The 26746-nt window shown below is 51.6% G+C and overlaps 2 protein-coding genes across 9 annotated transcripts; one reads left to right on the top strand and one right to left on the bottom strand.

Annotated features, from left to right (window-relative positions):
* Nucleotides 1-705: 705 nt before the first annotated feature.
* On the bottom strand, nt 706-23226 carry Ppp1r16a (protein phosphatase 1 regulatory subunit 16A). Of its 8 annotated transcripts, XM_075959698.1 has the most exons (12): nt 7749-7845; nt 5545-5609; nt 4469-5457; nt 3814-3884; nt 3589-3734; nt 2714-2817; nt 2516-2640; nt 2297-2422; nt 2135-2210; nt 1925-2054; nt 1627-1789; nt 706-1330 (listed from the first exon to the last, which is right to left on the bottom strand). In XM_075959698.1, exons 3-12 carry the CDS (start codon nt 4725-4727, stop codon nt 956-958), a joined length of 1575 nt encoding a protein of 524 aa, XP_075815813.1. In that variant the 5' UTR covers nt 4728-5457; nt 5545-5609; nt 7749-7845; the 3' UTR covers nt 706-955. The 8 variants fall into 8 exon arrangements, with proteins under 8 accessions (XP_075815813.1, XP_075815808.1, XP_075815809.1 ...); XM_075959693.1 differs by lacking the exons at nt 5545-5609; nt 7749-7845 and adding an exon at nt 23105-23226; XM_075959694.1 differs by lacking the exons at nt 5545-5609; nt 7749-7845 and adding an exon at nt 23083-23211.
* Nucleotides 22457-26739, top strand: Foxh1 (forkhead box H1). Its single transcript, XM_075959452.1, has 5 exons — nt 22457-22488; nt 22934-23333; nt 24849-24986; nt 25241-25345; nt 25447-26739. The coding sequence occupies exons 1-5, from the start codon at nt 22457-22459 to the stop codon at nt 26275-26277; spliced, it is 1506 nt and encodes a 501-aa protein (XP_075815567.1). The 3' UTR covers nt 26278-26739.
* Nucleotides 26740-26746: the final 7 nt, after the last annotated feature.

Raw genomic sequence — 26746 nt, 5'->3', positions numbered from 1 at the left:
CCAAGGACACTAACCCTCCAACCACAGGTACTAGAAGAAGGACAGGCCCTGCGGAAGGACATGAAGCTGGCCTGGTCAGTGCTTATGTCACCTGGTAGGGATAGCCATGCAAACCAAATGTAATGGGACATGATCTAGAATTGCCTTCTTCCCTCCAGCCTGAGGCCCCTAAAGGGCCCCCCTCGTTGTGATGCATTGTGCCTAGCCAGCACAGCCTGAGTGGCCAAGTGCTTGTCACCTATACCAGCACAGGCGGAAGCTGGCAGATATGCCCCAGGATCAGGGCTGCATGCCAGGAACCGAGACCATGACCCTGGGAAGTGCCTACAGCAAGCCTTCTGCCTCTTCTACCCTGCTGGCTCTGGCCCAATGCTGTAGACAATACAGTATCCCCCTAGCCAGGGTCCCTGTCCCTCTGCATGGTTACCCTCTGCACTTCCATGGAGAATCTTCTTCCAAAGCCTCCTGCTGCCTTCAGGAAAGCAAAGGGTTACAGAGGAGCCTCCAAGAAGCTGAACCAGCCTGGAGAGGTGGAGGTAAAGGCAGGGCTTCTTGCCTGCGGCCTTGAGCTTCCCTCCCACAAGAGCTGGGGCTGCCACCTGCAAACCCCAGCATGCATCTACAGGTTTGAGCACTCCTGGGCATGGGTGGCTCCTAACCCAGCAGCACTCCCTGCCCCTTCCCCAGCGAGACACACAGGGAGGCTCAGTGGCAAACAGCCTTTATCAAGAGTCACAGGATAAGCAGCCTGTGGCCTGAGGCCCACAGGTACAGCTAGCTCTGCATAGTCCATCCCTGAGCAAGGTGGCCAGTGTCCTGGAAGGGGGTACAGGGCTCTGTGCTGGCTCCCCTACAGCACTGGGGCATGTGCTGGAGTGGGCCACCAGGCCAGAGATCATGAGGAAGCCTCTGGCTGGGCATGGGGTTGAACCCTGCCATACTGAGGGGTCACATTTCACATGAGCAAACAGCACGGCCTCTTCTCCACAGGAGCCTCCTCCGAGGGGGCAGTGAGCTTGAGCAGAGGTGGGTCCCCAGTTGTTCTGAAGCCACAGTCCGGTTGGGGGGTCTCAGTGTCAACAGACAGGCCAGGCTCAAAGGTCTCAGGTCCTTCAGGGGCCGGTCGCTGCAGCTTTGCGGCCGCGCGCTGGCGTTTAAGTTCTGCCAGTGTGTGGTGCGCCTTGTCCCGGACGAGGGCATCAGGGGCGTTGCTCTCCGCAGGACTCAACTGGTAGGAGACACTCCGGTCTAGACGCTTCGAGTACAGGTGCTTCCCTTGTGGGGCCCCTACTTGGCCATTGTGTGGCCTGGCCTCCTCAGAGCTGTCTTCCTGTGGGCAGAGCAGGACCCCAGAGGCCATCGGGAGGTGCTTTTTCTCACCTATCCCACCCAGCCTTGGGCTTCAGGTTGTGTGAAAGTGGCAGATGGACAGACATGAGAGTGGGAAGGTCCAGGGCCTATACCTAGGAGAGCTTAGGTAGACAGTGACCTGCAGCTTACCCACACTGCCTAGCCCAACTAGGGAAACACCGGGGGCTAGCAAGGATAGAGGACTAAATACTAAATAACAAGATCGCATGCCAAGTCTGCCCCACATGTGGGACAGGACAGGGGCTGCATCCTCACCTCTGGGGGCTGCAGCCGGAGCTCAGCATCTGTCTGTCTGTCCTCATCCTCTAGCGGCTCTGGACTGGTGAGTGGTGACTGTTGCCACACGATGGCCTCCTGGGCATGCTCCTTGCGATACAGGTTGGTGCGATGCGTCAGGCTCACCCGCCTCACCACCTTTCTGGGGAGGGAGGAAGTTGAGACCTCGTCATCCAGCTCACAATCTCTGCCTACTGGGGTTCTGCTGCCAGCTGACATGTGCGGGGCAGAGCCTAGGTCTCAGCAGGTAGACAGTGACCTGCAGCAGGAGGCTTACCCACGGCTGCCTGCACTAGAGGTCCGCCTGCGCAGCAGGGAGCGCTGGCGGCCCTGGGCCCTCAGGAGCGCATCTTGTTTATGCTTGAGCTCTAGCAATTTGGCTCTCACCTCCTCATCCCCACACACGTCTGAGAAGAGATGGAGAGAGGTGTCACAGGCATCTTCATGGCCAGTCCCTTCTGCCAGATGCAGGCAACCCCACACTCACCGAGGGGCGTCTCGTCCACCAAGGATTTTCCATTCAGATCAGCCCCATGTGCCACAAGCAACTCTACCAGGTGCACCTGCAGGCAGCCAGCAGTAGCTGCTTGGCTGAGGGCTCCAACTAGAGCCAGGAACCTTCCCTCTCCCTGCTCTTGTGGACACTCACCTGGCCCCAGTAGGCTGCAGCATGCAGAGGCTCCCAGCCATCATGGTCCTTAGCGCTCAGGCTGGCTCCTTGCTCCAGCAGCAGGGTAGCCACCTCACTGAACCCATTAGCAGAGGCGATGTGCAGCTGCAGACAGACCACTCAGCCCTGAATCCCAGCCCCACACTCCTTCCAAGTACCTACCCCAGGACAGACACCCCCAAGTGACTGAGTCCTCACCAGCGTGGCCCCATGGTCCAAAGGGTCATTGAGGTTGGCCCCAGCACGCAGTAGGCTCTGGAGGTCATTCAGCATGCACAGCTCTGGCACTGCCCGGGCCTCCTCAATGCTGTCCTGGGTGATACCTGAGGGGCAAGCTGGCTCAGAGAGGGCATGACCTCAGGCATCACCCCCTGTGGGTAGGCACAGCACACGCACCGTGATTGGCCATGGCAGTCTCGAGGCAATCCAGTGTCTGCTCATCCTCACACAGGTCGTAGGGCATGTTCCCGTCGGTGTTGACTGCAAGGAGCTCTGCGCCTCTACAAGGAAGATTGACAAGCCACTGGCCTCCTGCTTTCATAGCAGTTCCTGCTCAAGGAGCCCTCAGTCCCCATCACCAGAGGCCCTCAGGCTAGGACTGTCCTGAGGAAGAAGAAAACAAAGCTCCTGGCTCCTGCTGGAAAAGCCACCCTTCAGCCACAGATCCTGTCTTCAAGCTAGACTTAGCAGTTTCTGTCCATCTAGGCTTCAGGTCTATGATGCCAATCTACTCCCATAAACAGGGTAGAGGCACTTACAGATGTACAAGGACTCTGGGGCTCCAGAACACAGAAGGGGTGCCTGTGCATTATGGAAAAGCAAAACCAGAAGAATGCCTGCAGTCCATCACCAGCTCCAAGAGGAGTCCAAGGAAGCTGCTAGCTACACAGCCCTCGTCCATTACCTACGTGTGGGAAAGAAACTCATCTGCTTCTATAGGTATAGGACCAAGCTTCTATAGGCGAACCTACTAGAGAAGTGCCTGACTCTAGAGAAGCCACTGGCCTCTCTGCTCCACCTTCCTTGTTAGGGTAAAGGCTTCAGCTGTACCTTGGCACTTCCCACCTTACCAAGCCCATCCTCAACACTGACCAAATGGCACTTTCCTATGCAAACTGTGGAGAGTCCCTGGGTTCAGAGTTGGAAATCCAGCCTGCCAAGCAGGCCAAAAGCACAGTGAACCCAGGTAGGGTTGACAGAGGAGGTAAAGACAGAGGAAGCATCCCTGAGGGGTCACCTGAGCCACTGCCTGGACACCCAGCAGGTCCTACCGTGAAATGAGGAGTTCCACCAGATGCAGATGGCCGCAGGTAGCTGCAGCATGCAGAGGTGTCCAGCACTCACTGTCCCGAGCATTGACGTCAGCCCCAGCCTCCAGGAGCTGCTGTGCCATCTCTCGGAAGTCATCAATGCAGCACTGCAAACAAGCAACCTAAGCCCCATGCCCTGACCCCCAGAGAGGCCAGCCTGCCCACCCCCACTCCTGCAGGGCTCACCTGGTGCAGTGCCGTCAAGCCATCCTCATTGGCCAGGTTGGGGCTAACCCCACTACTAAGGAACTGGCGAACTACAAGAAAAGGAAGGCAGGAAGGACCTAACTCTAGGTCCTCAAGAGCTAGCAGATGCCTCCTCCTCCAGGCCCCAGAAGTTATATACAAGCACAGGGTGCAGAAAGGAAAGGGGGCCTGCTAAGGTTAGGCTTGTCTTCATACTAGGAAGATTCCAGTTAAAGAAGATAAAAGTCAAAGGCAGGACCTGGGGAAATGTGTGGTAGTGCCAGGCCACGTATGCTCTGGGACCCACACTGGACCTGGCCAACACCTACTTTCCATCTCTAACCAGAGGCGAGCAATGCTAGCCCACTCTCCAGGAGCCATGCACAAAGGGAATGGATTTGCAGGAAGCCCTGCACTCTGTTGAGGCGGTGATGGCTATCAGTCCAAGTACTATTTCTCTGCAACCACGTGTGTCTACCCTGTGCTCCAACCATCCTGTCTCTGGTGTTCTCAGAGAAAGACCTCCTGCATGGGCCCCTATGAAGGACAGTTGACTGGGGCTAGAGGACGAGTTCTGAGCCAGCACACAGCAGGGCCACACCCAGACAGATGGGAGTGCCTACTGTGCCCTGCCCTAGGACTCGGGCACACTCACCTTCCTCCAGGTCGTTTCGGGCAGCAGCCTCCAGGAGAGCAATGCTGGGAGGGAAGAGGACCTGCTTCCGAGGCCTTAGGTCAGACACCTCCTTCCGTGGTCGCTCCTTGTGACCCTTCTTGCCAAGGGCCTCCTTTTCAGCCTGGGCCCACATCTTTACCTGCTGGGCACGTCGCTTCTGGGCATGCTTCAGCCGCTCCTGGGTGCTCATCCTGCCTACCATGGGCATCTCTGCCAGCAGCTCCAGGTGCTCGGCCATGGTGGTGGATGTCTGCCCACAGGGTTGATTGGGGCACCACAATTTGGATTTGCGGGGACAGGACAAGCCTGAAGGGTGGGGCAGCTGGCTGAACTGGCACCCTTGGGGGCATCCCCTTCCTAAGACTTGGTGCCCTCTGTTCCTGACAAGGCTGAAATGGAAGGCCCCACACTATGACCAGGCCCAGCTGCCCTAAGGGGCAGAGCCTAGGCAGGGAGGGCAGTGTGGCAGGGGGTGGGGTGGAAGGTGGGGGGGGGGTGGCTGCAGTCGTTCCCCAAGCAGGACTGACAATTTAACTGCTCAGCTGGCAGGGCCTCTGTATACAGCGCCTCGCCTCCCTCTTGGGGTCAGGGTGCACAGCCTGTGGGAAGTAGCCCTAAGACCTGGCCGGCCTCAGTCCAGGGTCTGAAGCTAATTACCCAGATTACAAAGTTCCAGCTTCCTGGCACCTTGCCTAGGAGAATGGAAGGCAGGGCCAATCAGCAGCAAGCCCCTGGCAGCCCCCGGGACCCTCTGCTCTTCTTCCATGCTGGCTGCCCTCAGTCCTCTGGCTGGTGTCCAGCCAGCACAGCTAGGTCTCAGGAGGTACAACAGCAAAGGCCAGGGTGTATGGTCAGTCCTGGGGGTCCAGCTTCCAGTGTCCAAGGGTAACAATCTCTAGGCAGCGAGGATACAGGAAACCTGCCAATATTTTCTCAGGGGAGTCTCCCCTTCCGGCCGTCACACACACCTGAGGAGTAAATATGAATAAGGAAACACACCAAAGTCATCTCATGGGGAGAAGCAGGGCACCAGACGAGTCCTGTGTGTGACCCACCTTCTGCCCACAGCACACAGAGTCAACAATATGTCCTGGGGCTTGCTCGGCTTGCTCCCCATACACTGAGGGAAGAGTAGGACAAGGACTCTCAGGACCCTATCCATCCTTTCCAGAAAGGCTGTGCAGGCTAAACAGTTCAACAGAAACAAGAGAATTGCCACCCCAGGGCCAAGTTCAGAGTCCTGGCTGGGCAAGGGTTCTTCCCTGGCTTTCCAGGGATAGCATAAAGGCTTAACAGACTCTGCTCCGAGTCCTTTGTGGCCTGGCATCTGCCCTGCTCCCATCACGAAGCCAGTTCAGGCCAGTCAGTATTTCTGCCATCCTGAGTGGCACTCAGCTGAAGTCATGGGGACACCAGACCCACGGGGAAGAGGAACTAAGAGATATCTCCCTGCCCCCATCATTAGACAAATGGAAAGCTATCCTCATGCCCTTGTCCTAAGGACGAGAAGACAACCCGAGGACAGCAGCCATGTGTCAAGTAGAAAGCAGGCTGGCTTTTGGGTGTCTCATCTAATGCATATCTGCAAACAGTGCAAGGCTGCAGAGGGAAGATAAGTATAGCAAACTGCCCAGAAGGCTGTCTTCCCCAACTTCTGTGGACCCACCTTCCTGACCTTTCTGGAACGTGCCTGAGGACAGACTGTGTGAAGGGGATAGGACTACAGGGGACCCAGGGGACCCCAGTGAGCCCAGGCCTACCACACATATCGTCCACCGACAGTTCACACTCCAACGGCGTTCTAGCTCAACTCCCAGCAGGCTGAGTTCTAAGCTTTCAGTCCCCTGATCCCAGGAGCTGGCTGGCTGGCTTTCCTCCAGAAGCCAGCCTCAAAGGGAACAGGCCAGCTGAGAGCCAGTGGGCTCTTCTGAAGTTCTAGGAGGAAAGCCACCTCCTGCCTAGCTGAGCCTTGGCTGACCCAGCTGACCCTAAGGCGTGGTTCCTCTTCCTAGCCTGCCAGAGTCACGAAGACAGCTAACCTACTAAGGCTTGATAGCCAGTCCAACCGTTCTACCAAATGGCCCCAACATCACACCCAGGCCAAAATGGGGCTGAGGAAGGCAGCTCCTGCCCTACTTCCACAAATCCTTCCTAGAGCCTCTCTGGAATGTCAAACAGAGATAATTTGGTTGATTTACTCCAGATCTGGGCTTCAAGCCTGGCTGAGCTGAACCAGGAATGTAGGACCCAGCACAGGAAAGCCTCCTACAGGACTTTGACCCCAATCCCCACCCTTCAGCCTGAGCACCACTGGACTGACCCAGCCTACAGAGAGTCCCATGGGCAGCTGGCCTTCATCCTGCACGAGATCAGCACCCTAACTCCAACCCCATTCTCTACAGTTCCAATGAGAACACAATCAACCTCTTGGGGCCCACGGCTTTCCTACCCTTCCCAACTATAAGGCCCTTTAGGAAGCACTTACTATAACTCCCAATTTATACTCAGGAAAACCAAGCCATGATAGCCTTTGCTACAGACAAACCAATTCCGCTGGTTGAGAAAGCTATAGGTACTGACTCCAGCAGGACTAAGCGCTCCAGACCCAAATGAAGGGCTGCTGAGATAGCCCTGTCACACCAAGAAGTCCTTTATCAGCTTCCCAGATGTTGCCCACAGACCTGCAATGACAGCTTCCCATCTGATGTGTAGCCAGCACTGCCTTGTTAATCACCAAACCACAGTGCCTTTTAACCTACCACATGGTATCTGTAGTGAGCCTGGAGCCCGAGAGCTACAAGGAGCCTAAACACCTGGGGAACAAGGAATAGTATGGGTGGAGGCAGATGACCCAGAAATAAGGACAAAGGAGAGGTGTCCAGAGAAAGGACAAAGAGCTGAGAGGAAAGGAGGGAAAGGCTGGGAGGACAGCTAGTGGGGCAGGCAGGGCACTGTCCACAGGTTGGGAGGACAGCTAGAGGGGGCAGCCAGGGCACTGTCCACAGGTTGGGAGGACAGCTAGAGGGGGCAGGCAGGGCACTGTCCACAGGTTGGGAGGACAGCTAGAGGGGGCAGGCAGGGCACTGTCCACAGGTTGGGAGGACAGCTAGAGGGGGCAGCCAGGGCACTGTCCACAGGTTGGGAGGACAGCTAGAGGGGGCAGCCAGGGCACTGTCCACAGGCTCGGATGCTCACAGACGAGCACCCACAGTGCCCCTCTGAAGGTTCATCTCCAGACCCAGAATGTTTTCTCTGATACCTGTCTCCTAGGACCCCTATTACTGAAGCCCATTCAGCAAGTCAAGGCGGCAGAGGAGAGAGCTTCTGTGTCCCAGGCTGCACACCATGGAGGAAGCTGGCACTGAAGAAGACATGGGGCAGCAACAGGGAAACTGATCAAAGAGGCCCTGAGCTGAGCGTGACAAGAGGAAGTCAGCTGGAGAGTTTATCTGGTTTGTAGCAAGATAGGTGCCTCCTTAGAAACTCATACTAATGGGCATGCAAATAAGGTTCCGTCATTCTGTAGAATAATATCTGTATGTTCATTTCCACCACAAGTCAAAGCAGATCAGTGTCTGAAAGCGGCTGCAAGATGCTGACATGGATGTAGAAGCTGACAAGACTCTGGATAAACAAACACATATCAGCAGTCAAAACAATGGCCCAGAAGCCAGAGTGCAGAGGCATTTTATCTGTTGGGAGGTTCCTCCTGGAATTCCCAGGTGACTTTAGTTTGTGTCCTGTTGATAAAAACCAAGCAGTAGAGTGATGACCCCTACCTGTGCCCTCTGTACAGCCAGCAGCTCACTGAGACACCCTTGTGCCATTTCTATTCCCAGGCAGCCTTCCTGAGTGTGAAATGAAAATGGATTTGTTTATTCAAATAACAGACGTGGGAGGGCTCAGCCCACCGTGGGCAGTGGCACCTGGGCAGGTGGTCCTGGGTTATAAGCAAGGAAGCTAAGTAAGCCATGGAAATCAAGCCAGTGACTGGCAGTGTTCCTCTGAGGATTCCCTAGATGACGCCTGTACCCTCCCTCAAGCTATTTCTGTTCAGTGTTTTATCATAGCAACAGAAACCTAACTAGAACACCACACTATGGTCAAAAGAGCACTAACAAATCGTGCTTATTCATCTATTAAAAAAAATAATAAAATATGCTAGGCAGTAGTTGCACACGCCTTTAATCCCAGCACTCAGGAGACAGAGGCAGGTAGGTCTTTGAGTTCGAGTTCAGCCTGGTCTACAGAGTAAGTTTCAGGACAGCCAGGACTACACAGAGAAACCCTGTCTCAAGAAACAAAACAAACAAACAAAAAAAGACATAAGATCAGACTGGAGAGACAGCTTGGTGCTAAGAGAACTCCCTAGGTTCAGGTCCCAGCAGTCAAGCAGGCAATCACAGCCACCTGCAGTTGTCCAGAAGTCACACTGGCCCGGGTCCAGTCCCCACTGCTATATACAGACAATGGTATGTACATTTATAATGGTAAACATGAGAAAGACTTGTGTCAGAAGGAAGCAGAAATGGGAACAGGTATGGGGGAAGTACTTGTGCCTGGTACAATGTAGCTGAACTTAGACCACGTGAAGATTACTCCTGGTAGAAACTATGTCGAGAGCTCTGTACTTGGCAAGGTGAGCGTAAACTGCCACAGCACAGGTACACTGTGGCACCTGGAGAAAGAACAGCACCCAGGCACCGGGCAAGGAATGAAGGTAAGGCAGGCGGTCAAGCCAGCATGAAGCACCTGGAGGAGCTGCGAAGGCCTTCACACCGGTGGCAGAGACTGGAGAATGAGGTGGGAGGGCAAGGAGAGATCCCACAGCAGGAAGTGGGCAGGAAGACATTCCAGGGAAACGGGACCAATTACGGGGAACAGGACTGGGAATAACAGGGAGCTACACGGGAGGAAAGGGCCAAGAGGGCAGATGGAGGAGCTTCAGAGACAGGACACTCCAGAGAAAGTGCTCAAAAGGCAGCGGTCATCAGGGGTATAGACAGAGCCCATGGCCCTGTAGGAAACTGGGTGGCAGGAAGGACCCTCAGAACCCACACTGACACAGGAGGGCCACAGAGGCCCACACTGTGGAGGACTCAAATGCTGGCAGTGGCAAGCTGCCTGGGAAACACCAAAATAAACTCCAGGCAGCACACACATGACCTTAAGAAAAAGAAAGCCAGCTGGGCAGTGTGGCACAAGCTTTTAATCACAGCACTTAGGAGGCAGAGGCAGGCAGATCTCTGTGAGTTCCAGGCCAGCCTGGTCTACAAAGCAAGTTCCAGAACAACCAGGGCCACATAGTGAGATACTGTGTCCAAACAAACAAACAAAACAGAAAGAAGAGAGAAGAGAGAAGAGAGAAAAGAGAGAGAGAGAGCTAGCTAGCTCCTGATTTCAATTCCCAACAACCACATTGTGGCTCACAACCATCTGTAATGAGATCTGGCGTCCTCTTCTGGCCTGCAAGCATATATACAGACAGAATACTGTATAGATAATAAATAAATAAATCTAAAAAAAAAAAGATTAGAGAGTGAAGAAAAAAAATCCAAGAGTATAAGGACAAAGGACAAAAATGTTTCATAACCCTAACACACATACACACACAGAGAGAGAGAGAGAGAGAGAGAGAGAGAGAGAGAGAGAGAGAAAGCGAGCTTTATAAACAAGACACAAAACCCAGAAACTGAAAGGAAATCCCACAAATCCGATTACACTTAGTTTTCACCAGTCTGTATTATAAAAAGGAGATGAAATTAAACCTACATGGCGCACAAGGTATGGTGGCTCACACCTGCAATTTCAGAACTCAGGAGGCTCGGATACGAGGATCCCAGTAAGTTCAAGGCCAGCCAGAACATTATATCTACTACGAAACATTATATAAATCCTTTATTTATATAATGAGTATATATATATAAAAGAGTGAGTACATTCATTCTCAGGCCCTGACTCGCAGGACTCAAGCGCGGGCAACACAGAGGTCCTAAGGCTCTCACATGCTGAGGTGGATCCCTGCAGCTCAGCAGCCCCTTGCAGAGGGAACCCCTCACCAGAGCATTGGCTTAAATGGCAAGGGAGCTTTGACCTCTGATCCACATGTTCCCAGGACCCAAAAGCCAACAATAGGTTTTGGAATTTGTTTAGTTTTGTTTCTAAACAGGTTCTCATACAGCCAAGGCTATCCTGGAACTTGCTTTGTAGACCAGACAGGTCTCTAACTCAATGGAGATTGCCTGCTTCTGCCTCCTGCATGCTGGGTTTAGAGGTGTGGACCACCACCTCCAGACTGCTTTAATGGTTGCCCAGTGATACCGGGAAGCCCACATCCTCTCTTGATGGACTGCAGTTTCTCAGTGCAGCTCCCATCCCACCAGCTGCCCTCTCAGTGGGCTCCTATCCCCCACCCCCACACACACACACATATACACAGAGCCTTTATCACTACACTTGCAAAGCACTGTCTCCTCTCCATGGAGTCTTGTCCTACACTGTAGCGGAATTCCTGATGATCTGAGTATTCTCATGGATGAATTCTGCAGGTCTCTGCCACATCACTGACCTCTTCTTCCTGCTAATGCCTCTGTCACAACTGTACCGTCTACCTGCTCACCAAAGTAGATGCCCTCTCCCATAGTCTCACTGCAAATCCCCATTCCTTTCCTGTCGCTCCTATGACCAGGAACCCAACCCCAACACTCCAGCACTCACACATACACAGTCCTGTTCTCGCTCTGCTTCCTACCCTCCACCCTGACTAGCATCAGTTCCCAAGCTCTCTGACCCTGTAGAGTAACTAAGGGAACCACTAAAGCTCCGAACACAGACAGAGCTGTCTGGTCCTGAATGCTGCAGCCTAGATGCTACCGAAGTCTCCCTGTTTTCCTTCCCTTGGTCTTCTCTCAACCGAAACCTGCATCTTGAGAAGACAGCACCAGAGGAGCTCTCTGTCTACTATCATGAGAGAAACCCAGAACACAAATACTAAGAGACTTAACAGAAGGCCTGCACAGAGAATCATAAAATAATATTGCAAGGTAGGAGATGAGACCTAAGCAAACAGAGGGAGACCCTCATGGGTGTGAAAACTGTAAAGTGGGTGTTCGCCCGCTCATCCCAGACTGTGCCGTTCCCGACAGTGCATCGAAGCTCAGCATGAAATGTGCATGAACGAGCAGGACGGTCAGAACGAGAAAGTCTGACTTACCTAGGCTATATTTATATTACATAGTCCAGCTTATTATGGAATCCAGTACCTAAGCCCCTGAGTGTTTGCTTAAGGATAAAGGAATAAAGCAGGGAGCTGGAGAGGAGGTTAGGTCAGAGAAGTGCTTGTTGTGTAAGCATATCCACAACATCCACAGAAAATCCCGAGGCTGTGGCTTGTGTCTGCAACCCCAGGGGAGCTGAGCCATCCTGTAGCTCACTGGCCAGTCACTGTAACCAAATCACAGACTCCAGCTTTGTTGTTGTTGTTGTTTGAGACAGGGTCTCTCTGTGTACAGCTCTGGCTATCCTGGAATTTGCTCTGTAGACCAGGCTGGCCTCAAACTCACCTCAAATCCACCTGTCTCTGCCTCCCAAGTGCTGGGATTAAAGGCGTGTGCCACCACCACCTGGCTACTGAGCTCCAGCTTTAGTGAAAGATCCTACCTCAAAAAATAAGGTGGAGTTGGCAAGGAGGTGTAGATACCTTTAATCCCAGCACTCAGGAGGTAGAGGCAAATAGATTGCTATAAATTCTGAGGCTTGCCTGGTCTACACAGTGAGTTCCAGGCCAGTCAGGGCTACACAGTGAAACGTTGTGTCAATAATATAAGTTAAATAAATACAGGAGAGCCACTTAGGCTAATGCCAGCCTCTGGCCTTTCCACGCACACGCACACATATCCTCTGCCCCACATGTCCACACCAATGTACACATGCGCACATTCAAAGCAGTAAACGTAGAGTGCTTGGCCAGCATCCACAAAGCCCTGAGTTCAACCCCCAGCATGTCATAAAATCAAGCGAAGTACTGTATGCCTATCAGTCTCAGCATTTGGGAGGCAGAGGAAGGAGGATCAGAAGCTAAATGTCATCCTGGGCTATATAGCAAGTTTGAGGCCATTACAGACCACATAAGACCCCATTTCAAAAAATAATAAACAAAGCCAAGTGGTGGTGGCACACACTTTTAATCCCAGCACTTGGGAGGCAGAGGCAGGAGGATCTCTGTGAGTTCGAGGCCAATCTGATCTACAGAACTAGTTTCAGGACAGCCAGGCCTACCATACAGAGAAATCCTGTCTCAAAAAAAAAAAAAAAGACAGCACTTGGGAGGCAGAGTCAGGTGAATTCGAGACCAGCCTGGTCTACAAGAGCTAGTTCCAGGACAGGCTCCAAAACCACAGAGAAACCCTGTCTCGAAAAACCAAAAAAAAAAAAAAAAAAAAAGAGAGAGAGAGAGAAACCAAGAAACAAAATAATAATCATAATTATAATTATAATCACAACCATAAATAAACAAACCAGTGAGAACCAGGCATGGTGGCTCATGTCAGTATTCCCAGTACCCTGAAAACAGAGGCAGGGGTATCACCATAAATTTGAAGTCAGTCTTATCTACACAGAGAGTTCTAGACCAGCCAAGATTATACTTGATATTAACCCAAAACTATACTTGATATTAATCTCAAAGAAATAAAACCATCTAGGTCAGGGGAGAAGGCTCAGTGGTTAGGAGCACACACTTTTCCCAGCACCTACACTGGGCAGCTAACTTGAGTTCCAGGGGATCCAACTCCCATTTGATTTCCATGGGCATGCATGTGCACATATACACCACATGCATAAATAAACAACAACAATAATAAAAAGCTTTATAATAACTAAGAGTTAGAAAGAAACAAGCTGTCTGGAAGAGGTGGACAGCTAGAAAAACTGTGGTCTGCTCCAGCTGTCAAGTGTAGCTTAGATGGACGCTGACAGCAAAAAGGTGCCATGCTATAAGAGTGTCAGTAGGGCAGGGCGGTGGTGGCACACGCCTTGAATACCAGCACTTGGGAGACAGAGGCAGGCGGATCTCTCTGAGTTCGAGGTCTGCCTGGTCTGTGGAACAAGCTGTAGGACAGCTATGGCTACAAAGAGAAATTCTGTTTCTAAGGGAACAAAAAGAGACTATTGGTAGAATATTCCAAGCAGGTCCTAACATACTCACACATAACAGTTCTAGACAACAGACGAGAGCTGTCCAGGGCTCTCAGAGTAAGGGTGGGGAGCTGGGTGTAGAAGGCCTAGACTGTCTCACTTCTGCACAGGGCTAGCAAGCACACACAAATTCAAGGGAAGCTGTGAACCCTGCAGAAAGTCGTGCAGCGTATCTCACTGTTTTGAAATCTGTATTACACAGGTAGGCACAGCAGCACTAAAGGGAATCTAGGGAAGGGATTTCTATGGACCACTTCTTAGTTACTGCATGTGGTCCAACCCACTTCAACATAGAATGAACAAGAGCTGAAGTGGCTCAGCGTTTAAGAGTACTTGCTGCTCTCCCACAAGACCCAGGTTCAGTTCCCCGCACCCACACAGCAACTCACAAAGATCTTTAACTCCAGTTCCAGGGGCTCCAGTACCCTCTTCCGACCTTAGCAGGTACCAGACATGGTCAGCAAAATACCCATACACCAAAAAGTCAAAAATTTAAAAAGACACAAGTAATGTCAACAGCTTGGGAGCCTTAGGCAGGTAGTCAAGGTCAGTTTGAGCTACAAAACAAGACTTCAAAAGAGAGAGAGAGAAAATTAACACTGACTACTTAAAAGACCAAAGGATTAGGTCAGACCCTGTGGTGCACACCTTTAGTCCAAGTACTCTGGAGGTGGGTGGATCTCTGTGAGCTCCAGGCCAGCCAAGGCTCCACAATAAGACCTTGTCTCAACAAACAACGAAGACTCGATGATGGGAGGGATGAAGGACTGTCTGTGGGACAGAAACATGACCCAGCCCCCACCACAAGGTCTGTGGGACAGAAACACGCCCTAGTCAGCCACCCACCACAGGGGTCTGCTGCTCTACAGGAACACAGGTCCAGGCTTCCCACACACGGCTCCCTGAAGCTCACCAGTGTTCTGACACAGAGCATGTGGAAAGCCCCTCTCACATACCAAGGACATAAGGCCCTCCAGAGAGCCTGTTTTCACTAGCAATAAGAATCAACAGGGCGACCTGGGCAGCAGCACTGTGGAAAACAATTTGTCGTTCTAGAACCTGAGCAGACAAAACTGCCATCAGAAGGCACTTGAAGACGGCCCTGGAGGCCAGAAGAATAAGCATCCCAGTTTCAAGGCAGAGAAAGCTGAGAATCCACAAGAGAGAGGCTTAGGTTTCTGGGCTCACCCTGTGGAGTTCAGGCAACTTCACTCACAACCACTGTGGCAGGCCAACAGGTATCTCAAGCCCTAATCAGGCCCTTCATCCACAACCCAAGACACTTGGTGTCTAACATCCCCGCCCTTCCCCCACCTTCCTCTACAGTAGGGCTCCACTCCTGCCTGCCTGCCTCTAGACTCCTGCAGCAGTTCTCCTGTGTCACTCATGAGCATGGCTCCTGTGGCTCTCCATTTTCAGCCTCAACCACTCACCAAGCAATGGACAAAACTCTTAGGAACTGAGCTCAGAGCTGGGAGTGTCCTCAATATCAGGGTCCTTGCCCTGAGTCCCTCTACTGTATCTCTGCCACTCCATCATGGTGACCGTCACCCAGGCAGTCCTCGGATCTAGAAAGGTGAGCTCTCTGCTCTTCCTATCCCATGCATTCAATCACTTATTTACTCCATACGTGCTTTCTGAGCTCAACCTTCTCCTAGGAGCCTCTTCCTCTGACGTGGATACTTTCTGGATCCAGCATCATTTAAGGAATAAGCACAGAGCTAAAATGTGCTCACCAGATAAGGAAGCCAGTGTATCGAGGGTCAGGTGGGCAAAGGCACTATGTCTTCTCTGTGCTCCCTATAGCCCATTCACTCTGCATGAGGACAACTGTCCGAGAGACACTCCTGATCCTAGGGAAGACCCACTGGAGGCACTGAAGCCTCCATCTCACAGACCTAAGAGAAAACCCTCTGAAAAGCTGGCCCTCAGCCCCAGCTGAGCCTCTAGATGACACAGTCCTAGCTGGCAGCATGACCACAATCCATGGTCATGGACACAGAGCCAGGACCAGCTAACTGAGTGTTTCTCACATCCCTAACCACAAAGACCTCAGACTAATCAGATTTTTGTTGTTGTTGTTTGAGACAGGGTCTCACTTTGTAGCCCAGGCTGCCCTCAAACTCACAGAGATCCACCTACCTCTGCCTCCAGAGTACTGGATTTAAAGGCATGCAGCACTGTGTCCAGCTTCCACCCCACCCCCAAGATTTTGAGACAGAGTCCCTTCACTGTAGCCCAGGCTAGTCTATACTGTGGAACCCAGGCTGACCTCAAATTTACAGAAATCTTCCTCTCTGACCCTCCTAAGCAATGGGATTACAGGCTTGAGCCACTACACCCAGCTCAGTGTTGATTTAAAAACACTACATTTGGGAGCAATCTGTGTCTAGCCAGAGTACACCAGACTTCAAAGCACTCTGTCCACCTCGGCAACTCAACCGTGGCCACTCAGGTTGCTGTGATGTTCCCACATCCATGTGAGTCTCCACCAGGCTCCATTGTTTCCCACTGGCTCACAGTCAATTACCAGCCTGAACTACAGCCTCCCTGTGTGCTGTACATTATCAAGAGTCTCCTCTCTGTTAATCCCAGCACTTGTGAGACAGAGGCAGGCGGATCTCTGTGAGTTCGAGACCAGCCTGGTCTACAAGAGCTAGTTCCAGGACAGGCTCCAAAACCACAGAGAAACCCTGTCTCGAAAAACCAAAAAAAATTAAAAAAAAAAAAAGAGTCTCCTCTCTAGCCAAGTAGATCTCTGAGTTCAAGGAAAGGTTGATCAACATAGCCATAGCAAATTCCAGGCCAGCCAGTAGTAGTATGTAATGAAACCCTATCTCAAAAACAAAACAAAACAACAAAGAACTTGTCTTTAATCCCAGCACTAGGGAGACAGAGGCAGGTAGATTCCCCCATGAGTTCGAGGCCAGCCTGGTCTACAGAGCAAGTTCCAAGAGAGCCAGAGCTGCTACACAAAGAAACCCTGTCTCAGGGAAAAAGAAAAAAAGAAGTTTCCTCTCTGGGGACATAGCTTAGCTGGCAGAGTGCTTGTCTGCTATGCTGAACATGGATGAGTTCCATACCCACCACTGTGCAAACCAAGTGGGCGCTGGGCATGTGGCACACACCTTTAATCCCAGCAGTCAGAAAGCAGGTGAATCTCTGAGTTCGAGGCTAGCCTGGTTTATGGAGCAAGTTCTAGGACAGCCAGGGATACACGGAGAAACCCTGTCTCAAAAACAAAACCAAAATCAGGATGGCACATGCCTAAAGCCTCTTACTTGGAATTAAAGTCAGAGCCTGGGGCCTGGCTGCCCTAACAAGCCACCTACCCTCAATAAGCCAGTTACTGAATCTGTCCATCTACCGAGGGAGGACACATGCCATGAAGCACGCATAAAGCCAGAGGACATCTTGCTGGTTCTCTCCTTTCTACCGCAGAGGCCCTGGGATGGAACTCAGGCCATCAGGCCGGGCAGCAAGCACCTTGATCACATTCAGTAAAGCAACAAAGAACCAAATTAAGAGTAAAAAGAAAAAAAAAGAGATTTATTCAATTTTTCTCCACTGGGAAGACAGACAGAGAGACCCAGAGTTAATCCCCTCCTGAGCAAGTCCCCTTCTCAATGAACCACACAAATACATCTCCTTTAGTTTTTACTACTGCTTGCTTGTTTTAATTGGCTTAGTAAGGAGGAGTGGCTAACCCTACTTTATTGGGACTGTTAAGAGTCCAGGCTCTGACATTTTCTTCCGTAACAAACCTGCACTCCGGAGCTGAAGTAGGAGTGTAAGTAGTTCAAGGCCATCCCTGAATGGCAGCCAATTGGAAGCCAGCCTGGATTATGGAAGACTGTCTTAAAAAAAAAAAAAAAAAGACTTTTAGCTCTCTTCTCTGATCCTGCTTCATAGGCAACTCACACCTGCTTACGCTCTGGTCTCAGCTGCTCTTCAGGTTCTCATCTGAGGCTCTGAGTTCTTTTTCAATGCTTCCACTCCCCTGACACAAGCAGGAGAACCATATGAAATTCATTTTTCCCCTATTTTTTTTTGATCTACAAAAATGAACATTAGCCAGGCCATGGTGGCACAGACCTTTAATGCCAGCACTCGGGAGGCAGAGGCGGATCTCTGAGTTCAAGGCCAGCCTGGTGAGTTCCAGGACAGCCAAGGCTGTTACACAGAGAAACCCTGTCATGAAAAACAAACAAAATTAATGTTCTTTAGCTCAGTAACGACAGGGCTAATTGTTCCATGGGAAGGACCCATATAATTGCACACGTAACACTTTCAGCCAGCTCAGTACCCACAGCTGAGTAGAGCATCTGGGAAGGCCCCGCCCAGATAGCAAAGGAAGCTCTCTCTAACTTCCTTTCCTTTTGCCATCTGGCTCCAAACTAGGTTTGATTAACCCAAAGCAATATGTCAAAGGCTAAATGTCGCAGCAAACATCTGCATTTAACACTCAGTGAGGACGAGGTGAGGACAAAGGAAGGCAGACAAGAATCTAGTAGCCACAGGTACTACTTCCCATGCCCTGTCCTGCTTATGTCTCTACCTGGGCTGTGACCCCCTTGTAGATTGGAAACTACAGTCTGTCAGGCAGAAAAGCAACAAAGCTAACAGAAGTGAGCCCTGAAGAGCAAGCAAAAGACTGTTCTGACTCAAACTTTGGTCCCAGAGAGACCATGACACGAGGCAGGTCAAACCTGCCTGGGGGCCAATTGCCGGCTGTGACACCTGGTTTGAAGAAACACAGTCATAAGGGTTCCAGACTTAGAACAAAGAGTGCAGGGTCCTACAATGAACAATGTTCATGCTTCTGAGATTCCCCTTATACACAGGGCATGACCAACGGAGACACTCTCACGCAAAAGAAAAAAATTATAATTAGCAAACTCCTGGAAACAAAATGGGAGGAAAAAATGGTGGTAACAAGCAAGACACTGATATGGCCCTAAAGTCACTAACGAGAAGAAAGAAAAGGTACAGTACATAGCATGATCAAGTTCAACTATCTCAAGGAAGTCAGTCATGGTGGCACACAGGGGTACTTCAAAGAGGATCAAAGTTAGCCTCAGCAAGTCTGAAGCCAACCCAGACTATACAAACCTTGTCTCAAAATAACCAGATATAACATACTAAGGGCAGGGTGGCACATGCCTTTAATCCCAGCACTTCAGAGGCATAGGCAGGAGGATCTCTGTGAGTTCCAAGACAACTACAGCTGTTGTACTGATAAACCTTGTCTTGAAAAAAAACAACAAACAATCAAACACCCATACAAACAAAATCCCTCAAGATTGCCAAATGTGATGTAAACTTAGCACTCAAAAGATCCTCACAAGTTCAAAGACAGCCTGCTCCGCATACTGAGTTTAAGACCAGCCAGGACTACAAAGTGAGAGCCCATCTCAAACAAACTCACAGGATATCAGAAAGGGGACTGGGAACAAGTGAGAAAGCAGTTTCCCTTTGAACAGAGCTGCTTCTCATGGGGTACAGGAGGTAAGAAAACAGATCCACAGACAAAACGATCTAATTTGCTAAAGAGCGATCGATGTTACTTCCATTTTTGCTTTATAGGACTTTGAACCTCAATGAAAGAATGAAATGTAGCTCTATCACCCCAGCAGTAGGAAAGGAAAAAACGGACATTCCCAAATGAAAAACTTTTAGCCGGTTACCTACACAGCCATAATCATAAGAGAAAAGAAGTATAACCAAGCCACCTACCCTTCAATGCAGGAACAAACAAGACTGGGCACAGTCATACAGTGGAATATTACCAAGCTATAAAAAGGAATGGAATTCTGACACATGCTTCAAAAGTGTAAGACATAAAAGGCCACAGTTTTATGATTCAGCCTATGAGACACTAGGCAAACTCCTAGAGACAGGGTACAGCACAACCCTCCAGCACTAGAGGAGGGGAATAGGAGTTCCTATTAAATGAACACAAAGTTTCTGTCTCAAAAAGTTTGGAAACAGAAGCCAGACATAGCAATCTACTCCTGTAACTGTAACCAAAGAAATTTGGGAAACTGAGTGCCAGGCCTGCCTGGGATATACATATCAAGACCCCACCAAATAAAGATCTGAGTGATGGGGCATGATATAATGGCAGTGTGCAATCCCAACAGGGAGGCACAGGTCAAAACATAACAAATTCAAGGCCACCCTTGTTATACAGTTAGAGCCTTCCTCAAATGAAGGAAAGCTGGAGTCGTAGGAAACAGGCATGTGAGATGCCCTGAGTTTGTTACCCAGGGTTCAATCCACAGCATCACCAAAACCAGACCAACCGCCCCCAACACCACCCCACCCACGTGCACGTAGGAACACACTACAACTCCTATAGACCATCAAAAGGATAAAAAGGGACTACTTCAACAATTTTTTCCTGGTTTTTCAGAACAGGGTTTCTCTGTGTAGCCTTTCCTTGGCTGTCCTAGAACTGGCTCTGTAGACCATGCTGGCCTCAAACTGGCAGAAATCTGCCTGCCTCTGCCACCCGAATGCTGACATTAAAGGTGTGTACCACCAAACCCAGTGACCATAAACTATATCTTTTAAAAATTTATTTTGGGGCCGGGCGGTGGTGGCGCACGCCTTTAATCCCAGCACTCGGGAGGCAGAGACAGGTGGATCTCTGTGAGTTCGAGGCCAGCCTGGTCTACAAGAGCTAGTTCCAGGACAGGCACCAAAAACTATGGAGAAACCCTGTCTCGAAAAATCCAAAAAAAAAAAGAAGCCAGGCGGTGGTGGCACACGCCTTTAATCCCAGCACTCGGGAGGCAGAGGCAGGCGGATCTCTGTGAGTTCGAGATCAGCCTGGTCTACAAGAGCTAGTTCCAGGACAGGCTCCAAAAACCACAGAGAAACCCTGTCTTGAAAAACCAAAAAAAAAAAAAAAAGAAAAAAAAAAAGAAAAAAATTTATTTTGGGGGGCTGGAGAGATGGCTCAGAGGTTAAGAGCATTGTCTCTCTTCCTAGAGGTCCTGAGTTCAATTCTCAGCAACCACATGGTGGCTCAGAACCATCTGTAATGGGGTCTGGTGCCCTCTTCTGGCCTGCAGGCATACACACAGACAGAATATTGTATACATAATAAATAAATAAATAAATATTTAAAAAATAAAAATAAAAAATTATTTTGGTAATAATAACAATAAGGTAAAAATACCATTCAATATCTGATAGAAAATGCAAATTTTGTTGAAAGAGCACTTCAATTGTATGCGGTCTGGGGCTGATTTTCTACAAAACAGCTAAAGTGTCTTGAAGGAAATCACGTGGCTGGCAAATCTGAAACATTTTGGGCTTCTCTAAGCCCAAGCCTGTCGCATTCATCCAGGACTCCCACTGTACCATTGTTACCCTCATCCCACCTCACGATCACTGTGGCCTCTGTCTGGAGAGTGCTCCTGCCGCATCTCAACCACCTAGATCACACCTTGATCTTACGCATTACCTCCTCAGTAGTCTCCCATAGCTACCTTGTAACTCTCTTATCTCATCGTATTTTATTTGACGCGTCTCTTCTTCTGGATTTATTTCCGTTCCCTTAGAGTTTAGCCCAGTGCCTGACTTACAGGAAGCACCAGTAAACAATGAACAAACAGTCACTGGATGTCAGAGTCCAACACAGAAGGGGGGGCTCACGGACAGGACACGCACAGCACAGGCTTTACTCTGGCATGTTCAAGGGACATACACAAGGAAGTCCCGAGAGAGCCTAGAGGTAGGGAAACAGCCTGTGACTGCCTCCGATAGCTCGCTTTGACCATTAGGTGGATGTAGAATAGGTACTGGAGCGGAGCACGGCTGGGACAGAGAACATGTGGAACCTCAGGCCTGGCAGTCTGCTTGGCTGTCTGTGACTGAGACACTTCGGATGCCTGGAGCAAAGGCACTGCCATGATCAGCTGGCAAAACAGACCCTAGCGTACATTCAAGAATCCCTCAGACATAGTTCCAAAATCCCAACATTTGGGAGGCAGAAAGAGGTGGATCTCTGTGAGTTCAAGGCTGGTCTGGTCTACAGATCTACACAGTGAATTCCAGGACAGCCAGAGTTATGGAGAGATACCTTGTCTCAAAAACAAATACATACATACATAAGTAATAAGAGAGTAGGGAGGTGGTGGCACATGCTTTTAATCCCAGCACTGAGGAGGCGGAGGCAGGCAGACTCTGTGAGTTCGAGGCCAGCCTCGGCTATAAAGTGAGTACCAGGACAGGCTCCAAAGCTACACACAGAAACCCTGTCTCAAAAAAGAAAAATACATACATACATACATACAAATCAATCAATCCATCAGAGAGAGAAAATGGACTCCATAAAGTTTTCCTCTACCCTCCACCTGAACACCATGGCATGCACTCATCCCAAACAATAATATTTGAAAGACTTAGTAATTCCAAAAAAGGAGGGAGAGGCCAATAGGGAAGAAACCTAACCCAGGCATCATCAGGAGAGGTTGGGTAAAACTTGGAGGAGAGGCAGGCAAGTGGTCCCCTCAGCGCTCGAAAGGTCCCATCACCATGACAACATGAAGGCAGCATCAGGACAGGTTTCACCAAGCCAACAGTCCCTCAAAGAACTCAGCTCCCATGCTGGGCCAGTGGCAGCTCTGGTTTCCTTGAAGTGAATCAGGCGGCCTTCTGGAGAGCTAGGCTGCTTGCAGCAAGACAAAGCCTTCAAAGTAAACCTCAATTCTATAAGGGAATTCCTGGGGAGCAAAGACACCAAAGAGGGCTAATTGAGGAATGGATGCCCTCGCTTTCACCGGCACCCCCATGTAAGTAAAGACCAGGAAGAAAGGAGGGCTTAGGGGTCAACTAGCTTTGCTCTGTCTCCCGAGTCTGGGGCAATCCAATACACACCTACCTCTCTTCAGTACCCAAATCATTGATCCTCTTTGCCTCAAGCCTCCGGCACTGGTACAGCCAGGAACCCAAAGAAGCCCAAACGCTTTTCACAGGCTGGTCTACATTCCTCTCCTAACCACAATCCATGAGGCACAGCCTCCAGGCGAGGGCACTTGAAGCCTCAAGGGTGCTTTACTGAACTCCAAAACTCACATGAAGTATATAGGAAAGTCCCTTCGCTGTCCTCAAGCCAGAATGAAGACTGTCGGCCGACCTACCTGACCAACAGGTTTCAAGAACTACCTTCGCTGTTAGGTTTCACACACAAAAAGAAATAACCCCTCCGCTGGCGCCTCAGGGGCGCCCCTTCTGCAGGCCCCTCACGACCCATTCCACTGCCCGGCAGGGCCAACTCCGGGCCGCAGAGACAGCAGCTCCGGCTCACCCGCCATGCCCCGCCCCGCCGCGCCGCGCCTCGCCTCGCCCCGACCGCTCTTGTGTTCCCAGACAGGCCCGACCCTCACCTACAACCGCCGGCCGTCTCACCTGGAGCCCGGCTAATCGCTTCCCGGTCCCGGCCCGGCCGACCCTGGGACCCGGCGCTGCTCCAGGCGCCACGGGGGCGGGCCCCGCGCCCATCCTCGCCATGGCAACGCGACACTTCCGGCCCGAGGTGTCCGGAGCGGAAGCCGCGGTGCCGGGTGGGAGTCCTGGGCAGAGCCACTCTACAAGGGCGGGGCCTAAAGAGCGCCCTCCAGAGGCGGGGCCAGCCCCGGTAGCTTGGTTGATACTATGGAATGTTTTTTATGCTCTGTTCTGTGACACGAACATCCTGGTGTCTCGAGTGCGGCGGGAAGGGCAATTGTTCAGGTGTTCCGGAAGGCTGATCTCTATCCTGGTCTTTGAAAGACGGGTTGGAGTCTTTCCTTCAAAGCAGAAGCGTCGTTGTTCGAAGGAGAGAGCAGCGTGTCCCAGAGGATGGGCGGGCAGCAGTTTGGATGTTGGTTGGGCCCTAGGACACAGTGGTCAGGGAGGAGCAGCCAGGGAGCCAGGCTTTAGCCTGGTAGCAAGGCAGGACCAGTGGGAAGGGGAAACCTCAGGCTTGTAAAAGAGAACGATTTCTTTGCTGAATAGGGCTGAGGCCAGCGTTGTTTACCTGGTGAGACACAGGAACCCTCAGCTACGGAAAACAGAGGGCCAGGAGGTGATAGGATTCCAGGGGAAGGCAGATAAGGGCTGAAAGAAGAGCCTGGGATAAGATCCTAACTTAGCCAGCGGTAGGATAGTCGGGAGAAGAGAAGTCCCACTGCGTTCATCCTTCACGTGTGCCCCGGCTCCCCCCTGTACTCATGACGGTGCCTTCCTCGGCACCAGCAAAGGTCTCTATCCAAAAGGTGGAATCTCAAAGTGTTTAGTGTTGATGTCGGTCTGGGACCATTGGTTCCCGTACCAACGTGTGCTGTCAGTGCGGTGATTCAGACCCTCATTGCAAACCTCCCAGGGTAGTAGCCAGGAGAACTTGGGTAACATTTAGAACACAAATGGTGACTGAGCCCAAAGGGTAGAGCCACCAGTTCGATGTCCAGGAAGAGATAGGGCCCACATGGGCTCCTATTCCTTACCCCTGGAAAAATAACAAGTCTCTCCTCGCGTTATTTAAGGGCACAAGCTCTAGGCCTTTTTGGCCCAGGAAGTCGTCCCTCAATCCATCTCCTCATCCTTCCGCCCCCACCCCCCATCAAGTCCCGGGTTGTAGACCCCCTACCTAGGACGTGGCTTCTTTTGACTACTTTGTCGTGAACTCCCGGGAATTCCCCACGTCCCTCAGGGTAATTTGGCTGGGGAAGTCACTTCCCATCTGTTAAATGGGGGTTAGGGACCTGACCAAGCAGATAAGGTATGGGGGGGGGGGGTAAACCTTTGTCAAGGGCTTTTCCTTCAGGTTATAGGGGATGCCCGGGCACCCAAATGCAACCAGGGAGTGGAGACTGACCTCAGGAGGCCACCAAAAGTCCCTACGGGAATCTTTTCTGCCCTTCCCTCCAAGATTAACTGAAACCTGCTAATTGTGGAAGCCCTTCACATGTTCCCCTCCCCCACAGCCTCTTCCTCCTCACTCCTCCCCCTTCCATCAGAATGATAAAGAAGGGATTGGCCTGCCTGTCCCAGCACGGCCTCAGACTGGGACCCCACCTCGATTTACAGTCGGTCTGCCCTGAGCCCCCTGTTAGGTCAGACCCCCACACAGGGCCGCTTTCCTTGCGTGATGTCTTGCAACACCTCTCATCAGAGGTCTCCAAAGGCAGAGTCTCCCCCCAAGAGGAGGAAGAAGAGATACCTGCGTCATGACAAGCCCCCCTACACCTACTTGGCCATGATCGCTCTGGTAATTCAGGCAGCACCTTTCCGCAGGCTGAAGCTGGCCCAGGTGAGAGGATCCCTCATGCTGGTGGGTCACACCTATCCCAGGCTCGCGCGTGCGGCCTCTACCTAGTCCACTCATCCTTGCCAGTGACTCGGGGACTCTTTTCAAGACCCTTCTTCCACAACCCCCACACACTCTGCTGCCCTTGGGCCCAGAGGTCTGTCTCCCTGAGAAGAGGTGCCCTGCTGCCGGCTGTGGGGGGAAGGAGAGGGCACTGCTATCCCTGGCTCATCACGCCAAACACTGCCTACTTTCAGATCATCCGTCAGGTCCAGGCAATGTTCCCCTTCTTCAGGGACGACTACGAAGGCTGGAAGGACTCCATCCGCCACAACCTTTCCTCTAACCGGTGCTTCCGGAAGGTAGGGTGGTCTATGGTCAAACTCTGGGAGCGGTGTGGGGTGGACGTGGAAACCCTGACCCTTTGGGTGGGATAGTCACACCCAAGCCAATTACTCTCTAGGTGCCCAAGGACCCTGCAAAGCCCCAGGCCAAGGGCAACTTCTGGGCTGTGGATGTGAACCTGATCCCAGCAGAGGCGCTGCGCCTTCAGAACACTGCTCTGTGCCGGCGATGGCAGACCCGGGGCACACGCAGAGCTTTCGTCAAGGACCTGAGCCCCTTCGTGCTCCACGGCCGGCCTTACCGGCCGCCCAGTCCCCCACCACCATCCAGGGACGGTTTCAGCATCCAGTCCCTGCTAGCGGACCCCGGGAAAGGATCGACAGGGCCCCAGCAGCCTGCGCTAGCTGGACAGAGCAGTTCAGCTCAGGCAGGTACCAGCTCCAAGGGGGAAGAAGAGATGTGTACTGTGTCCCGTAACTCCACTGGGAAGCCTCTGTGGCCCCTCTGCTCCCTTCCTGGGCCCACAAGAATAGAGGGGGAGACTTCCCAAGGGGAAGTCATCAGGCCTTCTCTTTCCCCAGAGCAAGGCACCTGGCCAGTTCACTTACTTCAGGGTTCCCAAGATCCCATGGGGATGTCCAGCAGGGGGTGCAGAGCTTCCCTGTGGGGACAGCTACCCACTTCTTACTTGCCCATCTACACTCCCAATGTAGTAGTGCCCTTGGCCACACTACCTCCCACCTCTTGTCCCCAGTGCCCGCCTTCAACCAGCCCAGCCTACTGGAGTGTAGGTACTGAATCCCAAGGATCCCCGGACCTGCTTTGTGATCTAGATTCCCTCTTCCAGGGAGTACCACCCAACAAGAGCATCTATGATGTGTGGGCCAGCCATCCTTGGGACCTGGCTGCTCCTGCCCCCGGCTGGCTGCTCTCCTGGCACAGCCTGTAATCGTTAGAGGCAGGCAGGGGCTGCTTCTCCCTTCTACCCCTGGGTACCATTTTGATGGAGACCAGAGCTAGGAGCATGTCCACAGCAATAGCTTTAAAACACCAGGCACGGCGTTGCTGAAAACCCATAACTTTAATTGGGCTACTCCAGAAAGGGTTTTGCCTCTGCTAGACACGACAGGTCTGGCCAATCACTCTCCCACACACAGGGACGGGGTCTGGAGAAGCAGCGCTCAGCCTAGAGTGGGGCATCTTCCCCTTTATCCCACTCTGTCATGCCATCCATCTAAGCCATCCCTCTGTCACCGCGCCTTCTTGGCTCCAGGCTGGGGGAGGGCGAGCCAAAAGTGGGTCCATTCTCGTCTTCCCCCACCCCTCAGCTGCCTGGGTACGAGGTAGCACCTTTTGGGGGGGAGGGTTAGGAAATGAAATCTGGACCCTACATGATTTGGGGTGGTGGAAGTAGGGGA

The sequence above is a fragment of the Microtus pennsylvanicus genome, chromosome 2 (genome assembly GCF_037038515.1).
Source record: "Microtus pennsylvanicus isolate mMicPen1 chromosome 2, mMicPen1.hap1, whole genome shotgun sequence".
In the NCBI taxonomy this organism is placed as follows: Eukaryota; Metazoa; Chordata; class Mammalia; order Rodentia; family Cricetidae; genus Microtus; species Microtus pennsylvanicus.
Note: the sequence above shows the minus strand (reverse complement) of the source record. Positions and strands in the feature narration are given on the sequence as shown.